Below are 14266 nucleotides of genomic sequence, written 5' to 3'. Positions count from 1 at the left end.
TAGATGTGTGAGCTATGACTAAGATTATCAAACTATATATATATAGAGACAGAGGAGTTAGTGGAGAAAAAAAAAGAAAGACACTACAGACAACAGTTGTAAAATACTAAACGGTAAGTATTTATAACTGAAAGGGAATGTTTGTGAAATTTGGCAGTACTGCCTGTCTAGTTTCAAACACCCATGTGCAAGAAGAAGGGTCCTGTGTGAAGGGCTTTGAACTTTCCTGAGGGACCAATTAGCTTCTCCTCAACTTAACTTGAGAATTCAATTGTTTTCCTCCCTCCCAATCATTTACCAACAATGCCCACCTTCTTGGCAGACAATGTGACTAATAGGTCACTTTTCAAGTTTCTCACAACCCTTGTCTCCACCAGGGGTAAGCCAAAATTTCACATGTTCGTAATTACGACATGAAATTTGCAGTTACGACACAAAATTGTAATTCGTAATCATCAGAGAAATCATAAAATTTGGAATTTCGTAATTCATAATTTCGTGAGGTAATGTGAAATCATAATTTTGAGTTCCATCCGTATTTCCGTAATATATCTGAATGATGAAAATTACAGAAAATGGAAATTATAATTCATTATTTTACACAAAATTATGGAAATTACAGTTAATACAAAATCCTAATTTCATGTTTTACACAAAAATACAGAAATCACAGGTAACCCAAAATTGTAATTTCGTGTTTTACATGGAAATTCGTCATGAAAATGATGGTAATTATGGGAGTAAATGTAATTATCAGGGCCAGATTTTCCATAAGGCACTGTAGGCATGTGCCTACAGGCGCCTGATGATGGAAAGGAGACTCCCTCCCAGCTCCACGTGTCTCCCTTCCTCCCTCCTTCCCAATGCAGAGTCCTGAGTAGAGCATAGATGAGAGGTTACTCACTGGGTTCTCGCATTCCACTGATGAGCCTATGACATCTCTAGCTACCTAATACTTGGGGGCTCCCTGGCTACTTAACATTGAGGATACTTCTGGCTATCTAATACTAAGGGGCACCTGTGGTTACTTTAGGAAGGGATACGTGCATGCGCTCACGAACAATAACGTTAGTCTGTGGTTCACGTACTAAAAACAGACACTGTACACTCTGTAGTATAAAATTGAAAAAAGGTTAGAACGCGCTCTGGGTCAAAAAATACAAGCAAGAGGGACTATATCACCCAGTCACATTAGAACACAGTCCAGTTCCTTAATTAGGGGTAACTTCAGCACAGTAGAAAGCAGTTCTCTTCTCATCTACGACCAGCACAGCATATAGAATAAGCAGGAGACAATATAATCATAGCGTATCCATGGGCGTAACTAGAAAGCACTGGGCCCCCCTGCAAAACTTTGGATGGGCCCCCTCCCCTGCACACTGAATAGGGACTGTCTACAAATCTTTGTCAACAAAACTTTGTATGATTCGTTTTCAGTGGCTGAGCAGATGCAGTCATTAGAACAATTGTGCAGAGAGCAGAAAGTTTTTCCTCTCCTTGCCTTTAGTTGGCAGTCTCTTAGGACTGGGCCCCCTGTTGCTTCTGGGCACCCCTGCAGCTGCATCCCTTGCAGGGTCTATTGTTACTAGAGTTGGGCCGAACCTCCGATTTTAGGTTCGTGAACCGGGTTCGCGAACTTCCGCGGAAGGTTCGGTTCGCGTTAAAGTTCGCGAACCGCAATAGACTTCAATAGGGATGCGAACTTTGAAAAAAAAAAAATTTATGCTGGCCACAAAAGTGATGGAAAAGATGTTTCAAGGGGTCTAACACCTGGAGGGGGGCATAGCGGAGTGGGATACACGCCAAAAGTCCCCGGGAAAAATCTGGATTTGACGCAAAGCAGCGTTTTAAGGGCAGAAATCATATTGAATGCTAAATGACAGGCCTAAAGTGCTTTAAAACATCTTGCATGTGTATACATCAATCAGGTAGTGTAATTAAGGTACTGCTTCACACTGACACACCAAACTGTTCACTGAACAGAACAGGTATGCAGTGGCGGGTTCACTGAACAGAACAGGTATACAGTGGCGGGTTCACTGAACAGAACAGGTATGCAGTGCCGGGTTCACTGAACAGAACAGGTATGCAGTGGTGGGTTCACAGTACAGGTATGCAGTGGTGGGTTCACAGTACAGGTATGCAGTGGTGGGTTCACAGAACAGGTATGCAGTGGTGGGTTCACAGAACAGGTATGTAGTGGTGGGTTCACAGAACAGGTATGCAGTGGCGGGTTCACTGAACAGGTATGCAGTGGTGGATTCACAGAACAGGTATGCAGTGGTGGGTTCACAGAACAGGTATGCAGTGGTGGGTTCACAGAACAGGTATGCAGTGGTGGGTTCACAGAACAGGTATGCAGTGGTGGGTTCACAGAACAGGTATGCAGCCTGGGACAAGCTAAGCCTAACTAATCTTTCCCTATGAGAGACAGTCTGCAGCAGCTCGCCCTACTCTAACTAATGCAGGCACACGAGTGACCGTAACGGTCGCTGCTGCCTGCCTTTTAGTAGGGGGGAGTGGCTCCAGGGGCTAGTGTAGCCTAATTGGCTACACTGTGCCTACTGACTGTGATGTAGAGGGTCAAAGTTGACCCTCCATGGTGCATTATGGGGCGAACCGAACTTCCGCAAAGGTTCGCCTGCGAGACGCGAACGCGAACCACGGAAGTTCGCATGGAACCGTTCGCAGGCGAACCGTTCGGCCCAACTCTAATTGTTACGCCCCTGAGCGTATCTCTGTAATACTGATTGCCTCCACCGCCACCCAAAAGTGACTCTTCACAGTGAAGTGCAAAAGTGACTAACGCCAACACAGTGCTGGGCCACTCCCCCTATGTGCCCGCACTCACCCCATTGGCCTCCTGGGTCCGGAGGTAGGATTTGTATAGCGTTGGGGGAAAGGTCAATGATCTGATCTCCAGTAGATTTCAATACAGCTCCAACTAGGACTCAAACAAACGTTCCATAGTGTAAAACCATAAGTAATTTAAAATCAAAGTTAAAAATTGGACTTACAAACTCTCCATAGTATCAAGCGTGTACACAAGTCTGCGGGTGTTAGCTTCCTGGGCAGCCGTTCACACCCATCCAGCCTCAGATCAGTACGAGCCGGTCACATGGGTAGTAACTCCGCTCTAACCTGTGGTTACTTACACTAGGCAGGGGAAGTAGGGGATAGGTGAAAGCTGGATCACCCAGTATATACGTATGGTGCAGTTTGCTGGGGGTTTATGGGTTTGTGGAGGGCAAAGTCTACGGTGCCTGAGTATCTGTGCCTATAGACTCTAGCGATTAAAATTTGTGCCTGGTAATTATGGACATTTTTTGAATTGTTGTAATTGCATGAAATTTCATGTCATTTTTTATGATTCCATGGTTTCCATTTTCCATTACATCGTAATCATAATTACAAAAATGTCACAACATTTTGTGAAATTGTAATTACACTGCTCTCTGCTGGCTTTAAAGTAATTATGTCTTCCTATATAGTAGTTATCTGTGCAGGCGCTCAACATCAAGTCCCAACAATAGTGACAGTTCCAGTATTTCAAATCAATAGCAACAGTTCCAATTCCTGATAAACTTCATAGGTTAATAGTGACAATTCAAATAGTTGATAATCTTCATAAACTCCACTCAGAACAGACAGACCCACACTGGGTACTCTCACCGGATTTGCAGGCTGATTGTGTTACAGATCAGCTAAAACGCGTATTTTTGATGATATCCCATCGGTCTTCAGTCGAGATTTTATCTAGAGCTCAAACAGGGATTCAGGGACATAGCGTAATCCAGTATACACTATAACGCAAGTGACATCAAGTGCAGCACTTCCACCCGTACAGTGCTAAAACCGTGACGACCCTCCACCGATACTATGAAGGTAATGTTAACCGCTCACCAGATCACAGGGCTGACCACTTGTAGGAGATCAGCTAATGCGCTTTGTGATCCGCCTTCAGAGTATGCAGCCTTCTTCCTGGTTACCTTAAACTCAGAAACAAACGCTGCATAGCGTAACTCTGTATTTATTAAAAGATTAAAATCACAGCAATACACTCACAAACATCCTTGAATCATGCGCATGTAAATAAATCCTCAGAAGGTCTCGTTAGCGTCCGTTTTCATCTGCAGCGTGTCTCCCAGCTCACACTCGTACGGAAGCTCTGCCTTACTAGTTTCGTCATCTGTGACTCATCAGAGTCAATTATGTCTTCCTGCAGTCAACAAGCTCTCATGGGCATCCGCACATATGGCAAATTCGGGCATCTGCCCGACTCTGGCCGCCCGCTGCCCCCCTCTGGCCACGTGCCCGTGCGGCCAGCAGGGGGGGAACAGCGCAGAGAAGAGAGAGAGCTATGGGCACAGTGGGGAAGGACGGACGTCTCCCCCCCCTTCCCTCACCTTAGTGGGCTCTCTCTCCCTCGCTGTCCCCTCCGGAACGAACTGTTGTGCAGGGCTGGGCAGTGGGCGGAACTCACCTCCGTCTCGCTCCAATAGCGTTAAACCTACTTTTTCAGCTTTTTAAAACGGAAAATGAAACTGGGAGGTTCTAAAAAAAGGAACACATTTTTCAGGAGTCGGATGGATGAAATTGTTTATCTTCACAGTTTATTTTCAACTTGGATTTTCCATAATGTTCATGTATGAGTTAAAATGTTTATATTTAGTTTAAATTGCTCTTGCCACTTTGCGATAGATAAGTGACTTTTGGGTTGCAGTTTGGGCACTCGGCCTCCAAAAGGTTCGCCACCACTGTCCTAATCTAATGTCCCACCATTGCTAGGTTCATGTAAACTTGTCTCCACCCGCGACCACACCTACATTCTGGTTCATGACCACACCCATTGTTCGGCACGGCGCGCTACGCCCGCCACAAAACGCCACCCCAAATATTCGGCATGCGCAGCGCGCCGCTCGCTTCCCCCTCCCCCCCTTTTTTGCCCCCCCCCCTGGAACATTTTCTGCGGACGCCCATGCAAGCTCTATGCCATCTTTATGGGTACCTATTCCCCAGGCAATGGCATCAGGAATTACTAGCAAGTAACAGGCAATGCTTCTTCATGAAAATGTATTCTGTAAAATACTATAGACTGCAACTCTGGATGTTCTGTCTAGAGCTCTGATTCCATGCTCACTCCATCTCCTGCATAATGATTGTCAAGGAGGGATTTTAGCTCCCTTCATAGATTATTCTATAAGCTACTGTTGGCTGGATGGTTTAATGGTTAAGGGCTTTGCCTCTGACACAGGAGACCAGGGTTTGAATCTTGGCTCTGCCTGTTCAGAAAGCCTGCACCTATTCAGTAGGAGACCTTAGGCAAGTCTCCCTAACACTGCCACTGCCTATAGAGTGTGCCCTAGTGGCTGCAGCTCTGGCGCTTTGAGTCCACCAGGAGAAAAGCGTGATATAAATGTTCTGTTTTGTTTTGTTGGTTGGCTATAGCCATGTGACCGGACAGTTAGAGTTCCACTGGATACAGACAGAAGTCAGAGATAACGTCCAGAGAACTATTTTATAATCTGTGATGGATTTTTTTGGTTTTCTTAGAGTAAGTTACATCAAATGTTGCTATACTCCCCTTTATATTTTTATATATGTATATCTAATTCAAAGGAAAGCAACAGTTTAGTATGTCAGGAGAGAAATACACTTCCTGTGCCCATTTTATTGCTCCTTAACCACTTGCAGAATGGCCACTGTAATTCTATAGTTTTAGAAAAAGAGCCCCTTCAAGAAGTAAAAAAAGAAGACAAGAGTCAGAAGCATACAAGATAAAGCAATTAGATACTTTGTATCTGAAAAGATTACATTGCTAACAGTGGCCTCGATTCATAAGCAGCAGTGCGATAAAAAAATCTTGTCGGGAAAATACTGCACTCGGTATTTTCCCGGTCTGTGTGCTAATTCATAAAGATTTCCCCATTTCCCCTTGGAGGTCAGTAAATTACCGCAGCCCATTGAGCGGTAGAGTAGAGCAGTGTCTCGATCCTCTCTTTGCCCTGCAGAAATGAATCATACAGACGGCTCTCTCTGGCTCTCTCCACTGATGACTCAGACAGATGAGTCACACAGTCTTTCCCTGCCTGCTAAATGACTCACACAGCCGGCTCTCTCCACTGATGACTCAGATGAGTCATACAGTCTTTCCCTGCCTGCTCAAATGATTCACACAGAGGGCCCTCTGGCTCTCTCCACTGATGACTCAGACAGATGAGTCACACAGTCTTTCCCTGCCTGCAGAAATGAATCACACACAGGGCTCTCTGGCTCTCTCCACTGATGACTCAGACAGATGAGTCACACAGTCTTTCCCTGCCTGCTCAAATGATTCGCACAGAGGGCTCTCTGGCTCTCTCCACAGATGAATCTAACAGACTTCGGCTCTCTGCACTTTGCATTCATTCAGCCTTTATGAATTGACATTTTGCTAAGTGGTCGGTAAAGTCTGCTGTTTTCAGCATTACCGCATGAGGTAATGCTTTATGAATCAAGGCAAGTATGTATTTTTATATTCCTTGTTTAATTCTCAAAATATTCTTCTTTTTTTATGGACTTATGTACCCAGAGATAATACTTGCAGTATTGTTCATGAGATTCCTGTTATATAAGCACTTTAATTGTGCTCACATTACTTTTGTTTGTTTGGTTGTTGTTTTTTTTACATATCTGCAGCCTCGTATGGCCATAATTAATTATTATTATAGAAAGAAATCTGATTTGTACTTAAAAAAAAAAAAACTTTAACAAATCTAAAAGCATAATAATGAATAAAATGAAAGGAACAAAAAGCTTCTGAGGTAGCAAAGTGCTTGAAGCAAACCCTAGCCCATATCTTACCTTTCAATGAGGCTTCCCTCGGTCGGCAGCAGCCCCCCAATGCTGAGCGCGGCCCCAGTTGTTGAGAATGGCTCCTCTCTACATCCGGGCTGCGCAGCTCTTCTCCTTGCTGCCATGGCCACGCAAGAGACGGGTGGGCACGGCCGCCCATGCATAGTAGGACGGAGCCCGCGGCTCCGTGCTTCTGCGGAGGGGCGGGCGGACTCGAGGAGCCCCACGGTCCTAATAGGTATTGGTGACATTGAAATGTCGGCAGCAATGTCACTAATCTCTGGGGGGGGGGGTGCGTTCAGTGACGGTGGAGAACAGAGCAGAAAGGGAAGCCTTAATAGGATCCTCCTGAGGTTTCCCTCTCTTAAGGTAAGTAACTCATTTTGTACCCAAGCTTCAGCATAGGTACACTTTAGGTTCATCTTACAGCATAATTCAGATGATCTCTCATTTGTACCTGTGATATTAGACACCTCCCCTTCTGAACACGGGGCGCAGTTATAGCAGCAGACATGGATGCTTTCAGTAGGAACTTTTCTGAACCCAGGAGGGCATCTGGCATTACATCGGGATTCTGGTGCCTTATAAATGCAATATAATATTGAAATTAAACAAAGGAACACATTTGATACCACTTTTGTTGAGAAAGACACTATACACTTGTTTCTGCTCTTTATATTTCAAATACATATTAGTTGCAAACCTATTTTGCCTGTTTACTTTATGTGCATATAAAGCACTTCCATTCCATAGTAATTCTAAACAACGAATTGATATTTGTATCTCAGCTATATAATAGCTGAGCCCTTGGCACCTCAACTACAAAAAATATCTAGAGTTTGACTATATAATAGTATATACAGAGGTTTATCATGATTTGGACAAACAAATTGCAAACCTTTGGCAATGTTGGTGCTGGTGCTGACAGTGAAAATCCAATAATGCAAAGAAAAGGCCCACACATGGACAATCAGGAACCATGCTTTATTGTTCCACCACGTGTGTATCACATCATCTGACCATTATAGCCAATAGGGGTGGTGAGAAATGCTGACTTCCAACTTCAACAAAATTTCCACTTTCCTATAAGCGTTTTTCCGATTTCCACAGAAATCAAAATAAGGATCCCTTCCAAATTTAGCTGTGATTTGGCCATTAAAAAGTTACTATAAAAAAAATTGATGTGGGCCCCCCTCCCGAGCCTTTTTAACCCCTTGTCACCTATATAGGCTGGGGCAGATAGAGTGTGGAGCATGGGCCATGTGGGGGCTCTGCTTCCTGAACTATACCAGCACAACATGGTCAATGATATGACGGGGCTCTGGAAGAGATGGCCTCTGCCTCTCCTCGTCAGACCTTGTCCAATCCATGGAATAGTAATAGAAAATTCTGCTTTAAAAGTTATTCTCTAGTATCTACAGTGCTGCTCATAATTATTCCTACTTCTGGCAAATTTTGACTTAAAGTTACTTTTATTCAACCAGCAAGTCATTTTTTGACCGGAAATGACATAGGTGTCTCCCAAAAGATAAATAGATGTTGTGCAAGAGGCATTATTGTGGGAAAAAGACAAAAAACCTTTCCCAGCTTTTATTTACATTTGAGCAAAAAGTGTCCAGTCCAAAATTATTCATAGCCTTCACAAACTGTCACAGTCTGTGCTCTGTGGGAAAATCCAAAGTTCTATACCACTCCAAATAGTCCAAGCTGTTCTAAAGCATACTAATTACCCTGATTAATTAAGAACAGCTGCTTTTATCAACTCAACATGTGGAAAACAGCAGCTCATTTCAGTTGGTTTGCGGACAGTCATGGCTAAGACAAAGGAGCTCAGTGAGGACCTGCAGCTGCACATTGTGGCTGCTCAAAAGTCAGGAAAGGACTACAAGGCCATTTCTAAATGTTTTCAAGTTCCATTGGCTACAGTGCAAAGCATTATTAAAAAATGCAAGATGTTCCACACTGTGGAAAATCTCAGAGGATGTGGTCGGAAGCCAAAAGTGACACCTGTGCTAGACAGGAGGATAGTGAGAGAGGTGAAAAAGAATCACCACCAACACATCCTGATGAATCTGGGCTCTGCTGGTGGCAATGTCTCAAGGCAGACAATGCAATGGACATTGCACACTGCTAGGTTCCACGGATGCAGTCTAAGGAGGACGCCACTTCTCCAGATAAGGCACACAAAAGCTTACTTGGCCTTTGCAAATGCTCATCTGGACAAAGAAGAAGACTTCTGGTCTTCTATGTTATGGTCGGATGAAACAAAAATTGAACTCTTTGGTCACAATGATGTTTGCTTCATTTGGCATAAAAAGGAGAAGTCTTCAACCCAAAGAACACCCTCCCCACTGTCAAACATGGTGGTGGGAACCTAATGCTTAGGGTGTGTTTTCAGCCAATGGACCAGGGAACCTAATCACAGTAAACGGCACCATGTAAAAGGACAATACATGAGGATTCTCAATGACAACATAAGACAGTCTGCAGAGAAACTTGGCCTTGGCCACCAATGGACATTTCAATGACCCAAAACACACAGCAAAAATGGTGAAGAAATGGTTAGCAGACAACAGCATTAACATTTTGGGGTGGCCCAGTCAGAGTCCTGACTTGAATCCAATTGAGAATCTGTGAAGGGGAGCTAAAGATCAGAGTAATGGCAAGAAGACCCTCCAACCTGAAAGATTTGGAGCTCATTGTGAAAGATGAATAGGCAAAAATACCTGTGGAGACATGCAAAAAGCTGGTCTGCAATTATAGGAATCTCTCTGTACAAGCCTCTGAAGCCTCTAGAGAAGCGATACCTACCACAAAATGGTTGTTAGGCTGCAGTGATTCCCCCTAGCCCCCACTGCCTTGTTTGTCTCCCATGTGTTAACCCTATGTGGGTAATAAGCTGTGAAGATTTGTACTGGAACCTTTTGCCCGGCATCTCTTTTTAGGAGCAATTTTAGGAAGTGTTTAAATACTGTAATAGCCAATAAAGGCTTTTCTATTGATTACTAGCTGATTGCCCGGCGTTGCCCGGGTAATTATTTGTCTGGTGTTGGCTCTGCATACTTTTTCTAACCCTAACACACAATTACTCACTGACCAAGTTTGTGAGCTTTGCGGTCTTTGGTATCAATCATTTGCATTGAAATGAAAAAATCTGATTGGCTGTTTGTGGCTCCACACCCTTTTTCTGAATTGGAACCCCAGTCACCCAATAACCAACTGTACCACGTTTGAGGCCTGTGCCATCAACAGTTCAAGAATGGTAGAAATTAAATATTCCCCTTGAAAAGCAATAGGTGAACTTTGATTCACTTTTGTAGGCTCCACTCACTTTTCTGAATATTAATCCCAGTCACTCAGTGGCCAACTGTGCAAAGTTTAAAAACCCTGCCACTAACAGTGTAAGAATGGCTGCAGTTTACATTTTCTCAGTGAAATTTGTATTTGTCTCCACCCACTGATGACCCGGCATTGCCCGGGTATGTATTTGACTGGTGTTGGCTCTGCCCACTTTCTAACCCTAACACACAAACACTCAATAACCAAGTTTGTGAGCTTTGGGGTCCTTGGCATCAATAATTTGTATATTCCCATTGAAATTAAACAAATCTGATGGGCTGTTTGTGGCTCCGCCCCTCTCCAGCATTTGAACCCCAGTCACCCAATGACCAACTGTAGCAGGTTTGAGGCATCTGCTATCAACAGTGTAAAAATGGCAGCAATTTAAATATTCCACTTGAAAATCAACAGATGAATTTTGATTGGCTATTATAGGCTCCACCCACTTCCCTGAATATTATTCTCAGTCACTCAGTGACCATCTGGGCAACGTTTGGGAACCCTGCCATAAACAGTGTAAGAAGGGCTGCAGTTTACGCTTTCCCAGTGAAATTTGTTTTTGGCTCCGCCCACTTTTTGTAACCTGGACACAAAGTCACTACTCAATGCCCAAGTTTGTGAGCTTTGGGGTCCTTGGCATCAATAATTTGTATTTTCCATGAAATGAAACAAATCTGATTCACTGTTTGTGGCTCTGTCCCCTTTTCTGAATTTGAGCCCCAGTGACCAACTGTACCAGGTTTGATGCTTGTGCCATTAACAGTGCAAGAATGGCAGCAATTTTAATATTCTCCTTGAAAAGTGACATGTGATTTTTGATTGGCATTTTTAGGCTCCACCCACTTTTCTGAATATTAATCCCAGTCACCCAGTAACCAACTATGCTAAGTTTGAGAACCCTGCCATTAACAGTGAAGAAGGGCTTCAGTTTACAATTTCCCAGAAAAATCTGTTTTTAACTCCACCCACTTTTTGTAACCTGGACACACAGTCACTACTTAATGACCAAGTTTGTGAGCTTTTGGGTTCCTGGCATCAAAATTGTGCTAATAGAAGCAGTTTATCCAGCAAATAAAATCTGGCTGTTTTTGGCTCCGCCCCTTTACTGAATTTGAACCCCAGACACTTAACGACTGACTGTAGCAGGTTTGAGGCCTCTGCTTTAAACAGTGTGAGAAAGGCTGCAGTTTCAATATTCCCCTTGAAAATCAATAGGTGAATTTTGTTTGGCTCTTGTAGGCTACACCTACTTTTCCGAATATTAATCCTAGTCACCCAGTGACCAACTGTGTGAAGTTTGAGAACCCTGCCATTAACAGTGTAAGAAAAGCTGCAGTTTACATTTTCCCATGTAAAAAGGTAGTTGTTTTTGGCTTTGCCCACTATTTCTAATCTTGACATACAGTCACTTAATGACCAAGTTTATGAGCTTTGGGGTCCTTGGCATCAATAAGTTGCATTTTACCATTGAAATTAAACAAATCTGATTGGCTGTTTTTGGCCCGCTCCCTTCAGAATTGAAACCCCAGTCTCCCAGTGACTGACTGTAGCAGATTTTAGGTCTCTGCCATTAAGAGTGTATGAATGGCAGCAATGTAAATAATCCCCTTGAAAATCAATAGGTGAATTTTGATTGGCTACTGTAGGCTCCACCCACTTTTCTGAATATTAGTCCCAGTCACCCAGTGGCCAACTGTGTCACGTTTGAGAACCCTGCCAATAACAGAATGGCTGAAATCAATCTAACAAATCTGATTGGCTGTTTGTGGCTCCACCCCTTTAGTGAATTTGGACCCCAGTCACCCAATGACTGACTGTATCAGGTTTGAGGCCTCTGCCACTAACAGTGTAAGAATGGTAGCAATGTGAATATTACCCATGAAAATCAATAGGTACATTTTGATTGGCTGTTGTAGGCTCAACCCACATTTCTGAATATTCATCCCAGTCACCCAGTGGCCAATTGTGTAAAGTTTGGTAATCCTGCCATTTTAAAAATGTAATTGTTGGCACCGCCCACTTTTTCTAACCTTGACATACAGTCACTCAATTATCAAGTTTATCAGCTTTGGGGTCCTTGGTATCAATACTTTGTATATTCCCATTAAAAAATAAACACATCTGGCTGTTTGAGGCTCCGCCCCCTTTCTGAATTTGGACCCTAGTCACCAACTGTACCAGGTTTGAGGCATCTGCTTTTAACAGTATAAGAGAATGGTAGCAGATTAAATATTCCCTTTGAAAATCAAAAGGTGAATTTTTATTTGCTGTTGTAGGCTCCACCCACCTTCCAAAATCTTAATCTCAGTCACCCAATGACCAACTGTGCAAAGTTTGAGAACCCTGCCATTAACGGTGTAAGAATGGCTGCAGTTTATATTTTCCCAGTAAAAGTTGTTTTGGCTCCGCCCACTTTTTGTAACCTTGACACACAGTCACTCAATGACCAAGTTTGTGAGCTTTCAGGTGCCTGGCATAAAAAATGTGTGAATGAAAGCAGTTTATCCACCATGGAAATCAGATTGGCTGTATGTGGCCCTGCCCCTTTAGTGAATTTGGACCCCGGTCACCCAATGACCGACTGTAGCAAGTTTGAAGCCTCTGCCATTAAAAGTGTAAGAATAGCAGCAGTTTAAATATTCCCCTTGAAAATCAATAGGTGAATTTTGATTGGCTGTTGTAGGCTCCACCCATTTTCTTGAATCTTAATCGCATTCACCCAGTGACCAACTGTGGCAAGTTTGAGAACCCTGCGATTAACAGTCTAAGAATGGCTGCAGTTTACATTTTCCCATTTAAAATGAACGGCTAAAATTTGATTGGTTGTTTTATGCTCCGCCCACTTTTCCTGGATTTGTAACCTCGGTCACCAAGTGACCAACTGTGCCAGGTGTGGGGTCTCTGGCTTGATTACTGTCAGAATGGCAGCCTTTTACATTTTTTCCATTGACTTTAATGGGTGAAATCTGATTTTCTGTTTATAGCTCCGCCCACGTGTGCAGGGGGACCCGAGACCCCCAGAACATATCATCCCAGGTAGTAAGGGATCTGTATACCAAGTTTCGTTCAAATCGGTCAAGCCGTTTTCGCGTGATCGCGGCACATACACACACACACACACACACACACACACACACACACACACACACACACACACACACACACACACACACACACACACACACACACACACACACACACACACACACACACACACACACACACACACACACACACACACACACACACACACACACACACACACACACACACACACACACACACACACACACACACACACACACACACACACACACACACATACACACATACACACATCCGATTTTATATATATATAGATTGGGAAGGGCATGAATAATTTTGGATTGGACACTTTTTGCTCAAATGTAAATAAAAGCTGGGAATTTTTTTTTCCACAATAATGCCTCTTGTACATCATCTTATTATCTTTCGCCAAAGTCATTTTCGCATTGAAAATACTTTTTTTTTTTTTTTAAATAGCTCGCATTTTCCCATTTCTTGCTACGAGGTGACAAATCAATATTTTACTACGAAAAGCAAAAAAATGCAGAAAAACAATATTTTACAGTGATGATATTTACTGTGAAAACACAAAAAATATATATTTTACCGCGAAAGATTGTGAAAAGCACAAAAAAATAACAAAACCATTTTCGCTCAAAAACCAGATTTAACATTATATTTGCGCACATTAATGTGAAAGTAATATTGGCATTTTCGCTTATCACTGGATACCACACTATCTTACCGTGCCTCCCTTCCAGAGGATGTTTTCTGGCCTCAATGTCAAAGCATCATCAATGTTTCCGTTGTCACTAAAGCTGGTCAGTAATGTCATGTTATGGAGAACAGAGGTCCCACATTTGTGAAATACCCAGTTTGCTATAAATATCTTCATCAATCTTTTCTTATCAAAATCAAATAATTCCTCTTTGTTCTGTGGATCTCCAGAACGAGAAATTCTGACATATTTGTGCAGCTTCCATGGAAGAGGGAAATAAGTTACCACAAACAATTGTGAGAGCTCTCAGAGTCAGCAGTAGTTTTATAC

At 43.0% G+C, this 14266-nt stretch overlaps 1 protein-coding gene across 1 annotated transcript in view; it reads right to left on the bottom strand.

Moving 5' to 3' along the window:
• Positions 1 to 14053, bottom strand: part of LOC137531552 (vomeronasal type-2 receptor 26-like) — a 52611-nt gene extending 38558 nt beyond the window's left edge. The window contains exons 1-2 of the mRNA XM_068251785.1: positions 13964 to 14053; positions 7292 to 7415 (exon numbers count right to left, since the gene is read on the bottom strand). Of these exons, the coding sequence (XP_068107886.1) occupies positions 7292 to 7415; positions 13964 to 14053 (214 nt within the window). The remainder of the gene's footprint in view (positions 1 to 7291; positions 7416 to 13963) is intronic.
• Between the last annotated feature and the right edge of the window lie 213 nt (positions 14054 to 14266).

Source organism: Hyperolius riggenbachi, chromosome 1 (genome assembly GCF_040937935.1).
Source record: "Hyperolius riggenbachi isolate aHypRig1 chromosome 1, aHypRig1.pri, whole genome shotgun sequence".
NCBI lineage: Eukaryota > Metazoa > Chordata > Amphibia > Anura > Hyperoliidae > Hyperolius > Hyperolius riggenbachi.
Note: the sequence above shows the minus strand (reverse complement) of the source record. Positions and strands in the feature narration are given on the sequence as shown.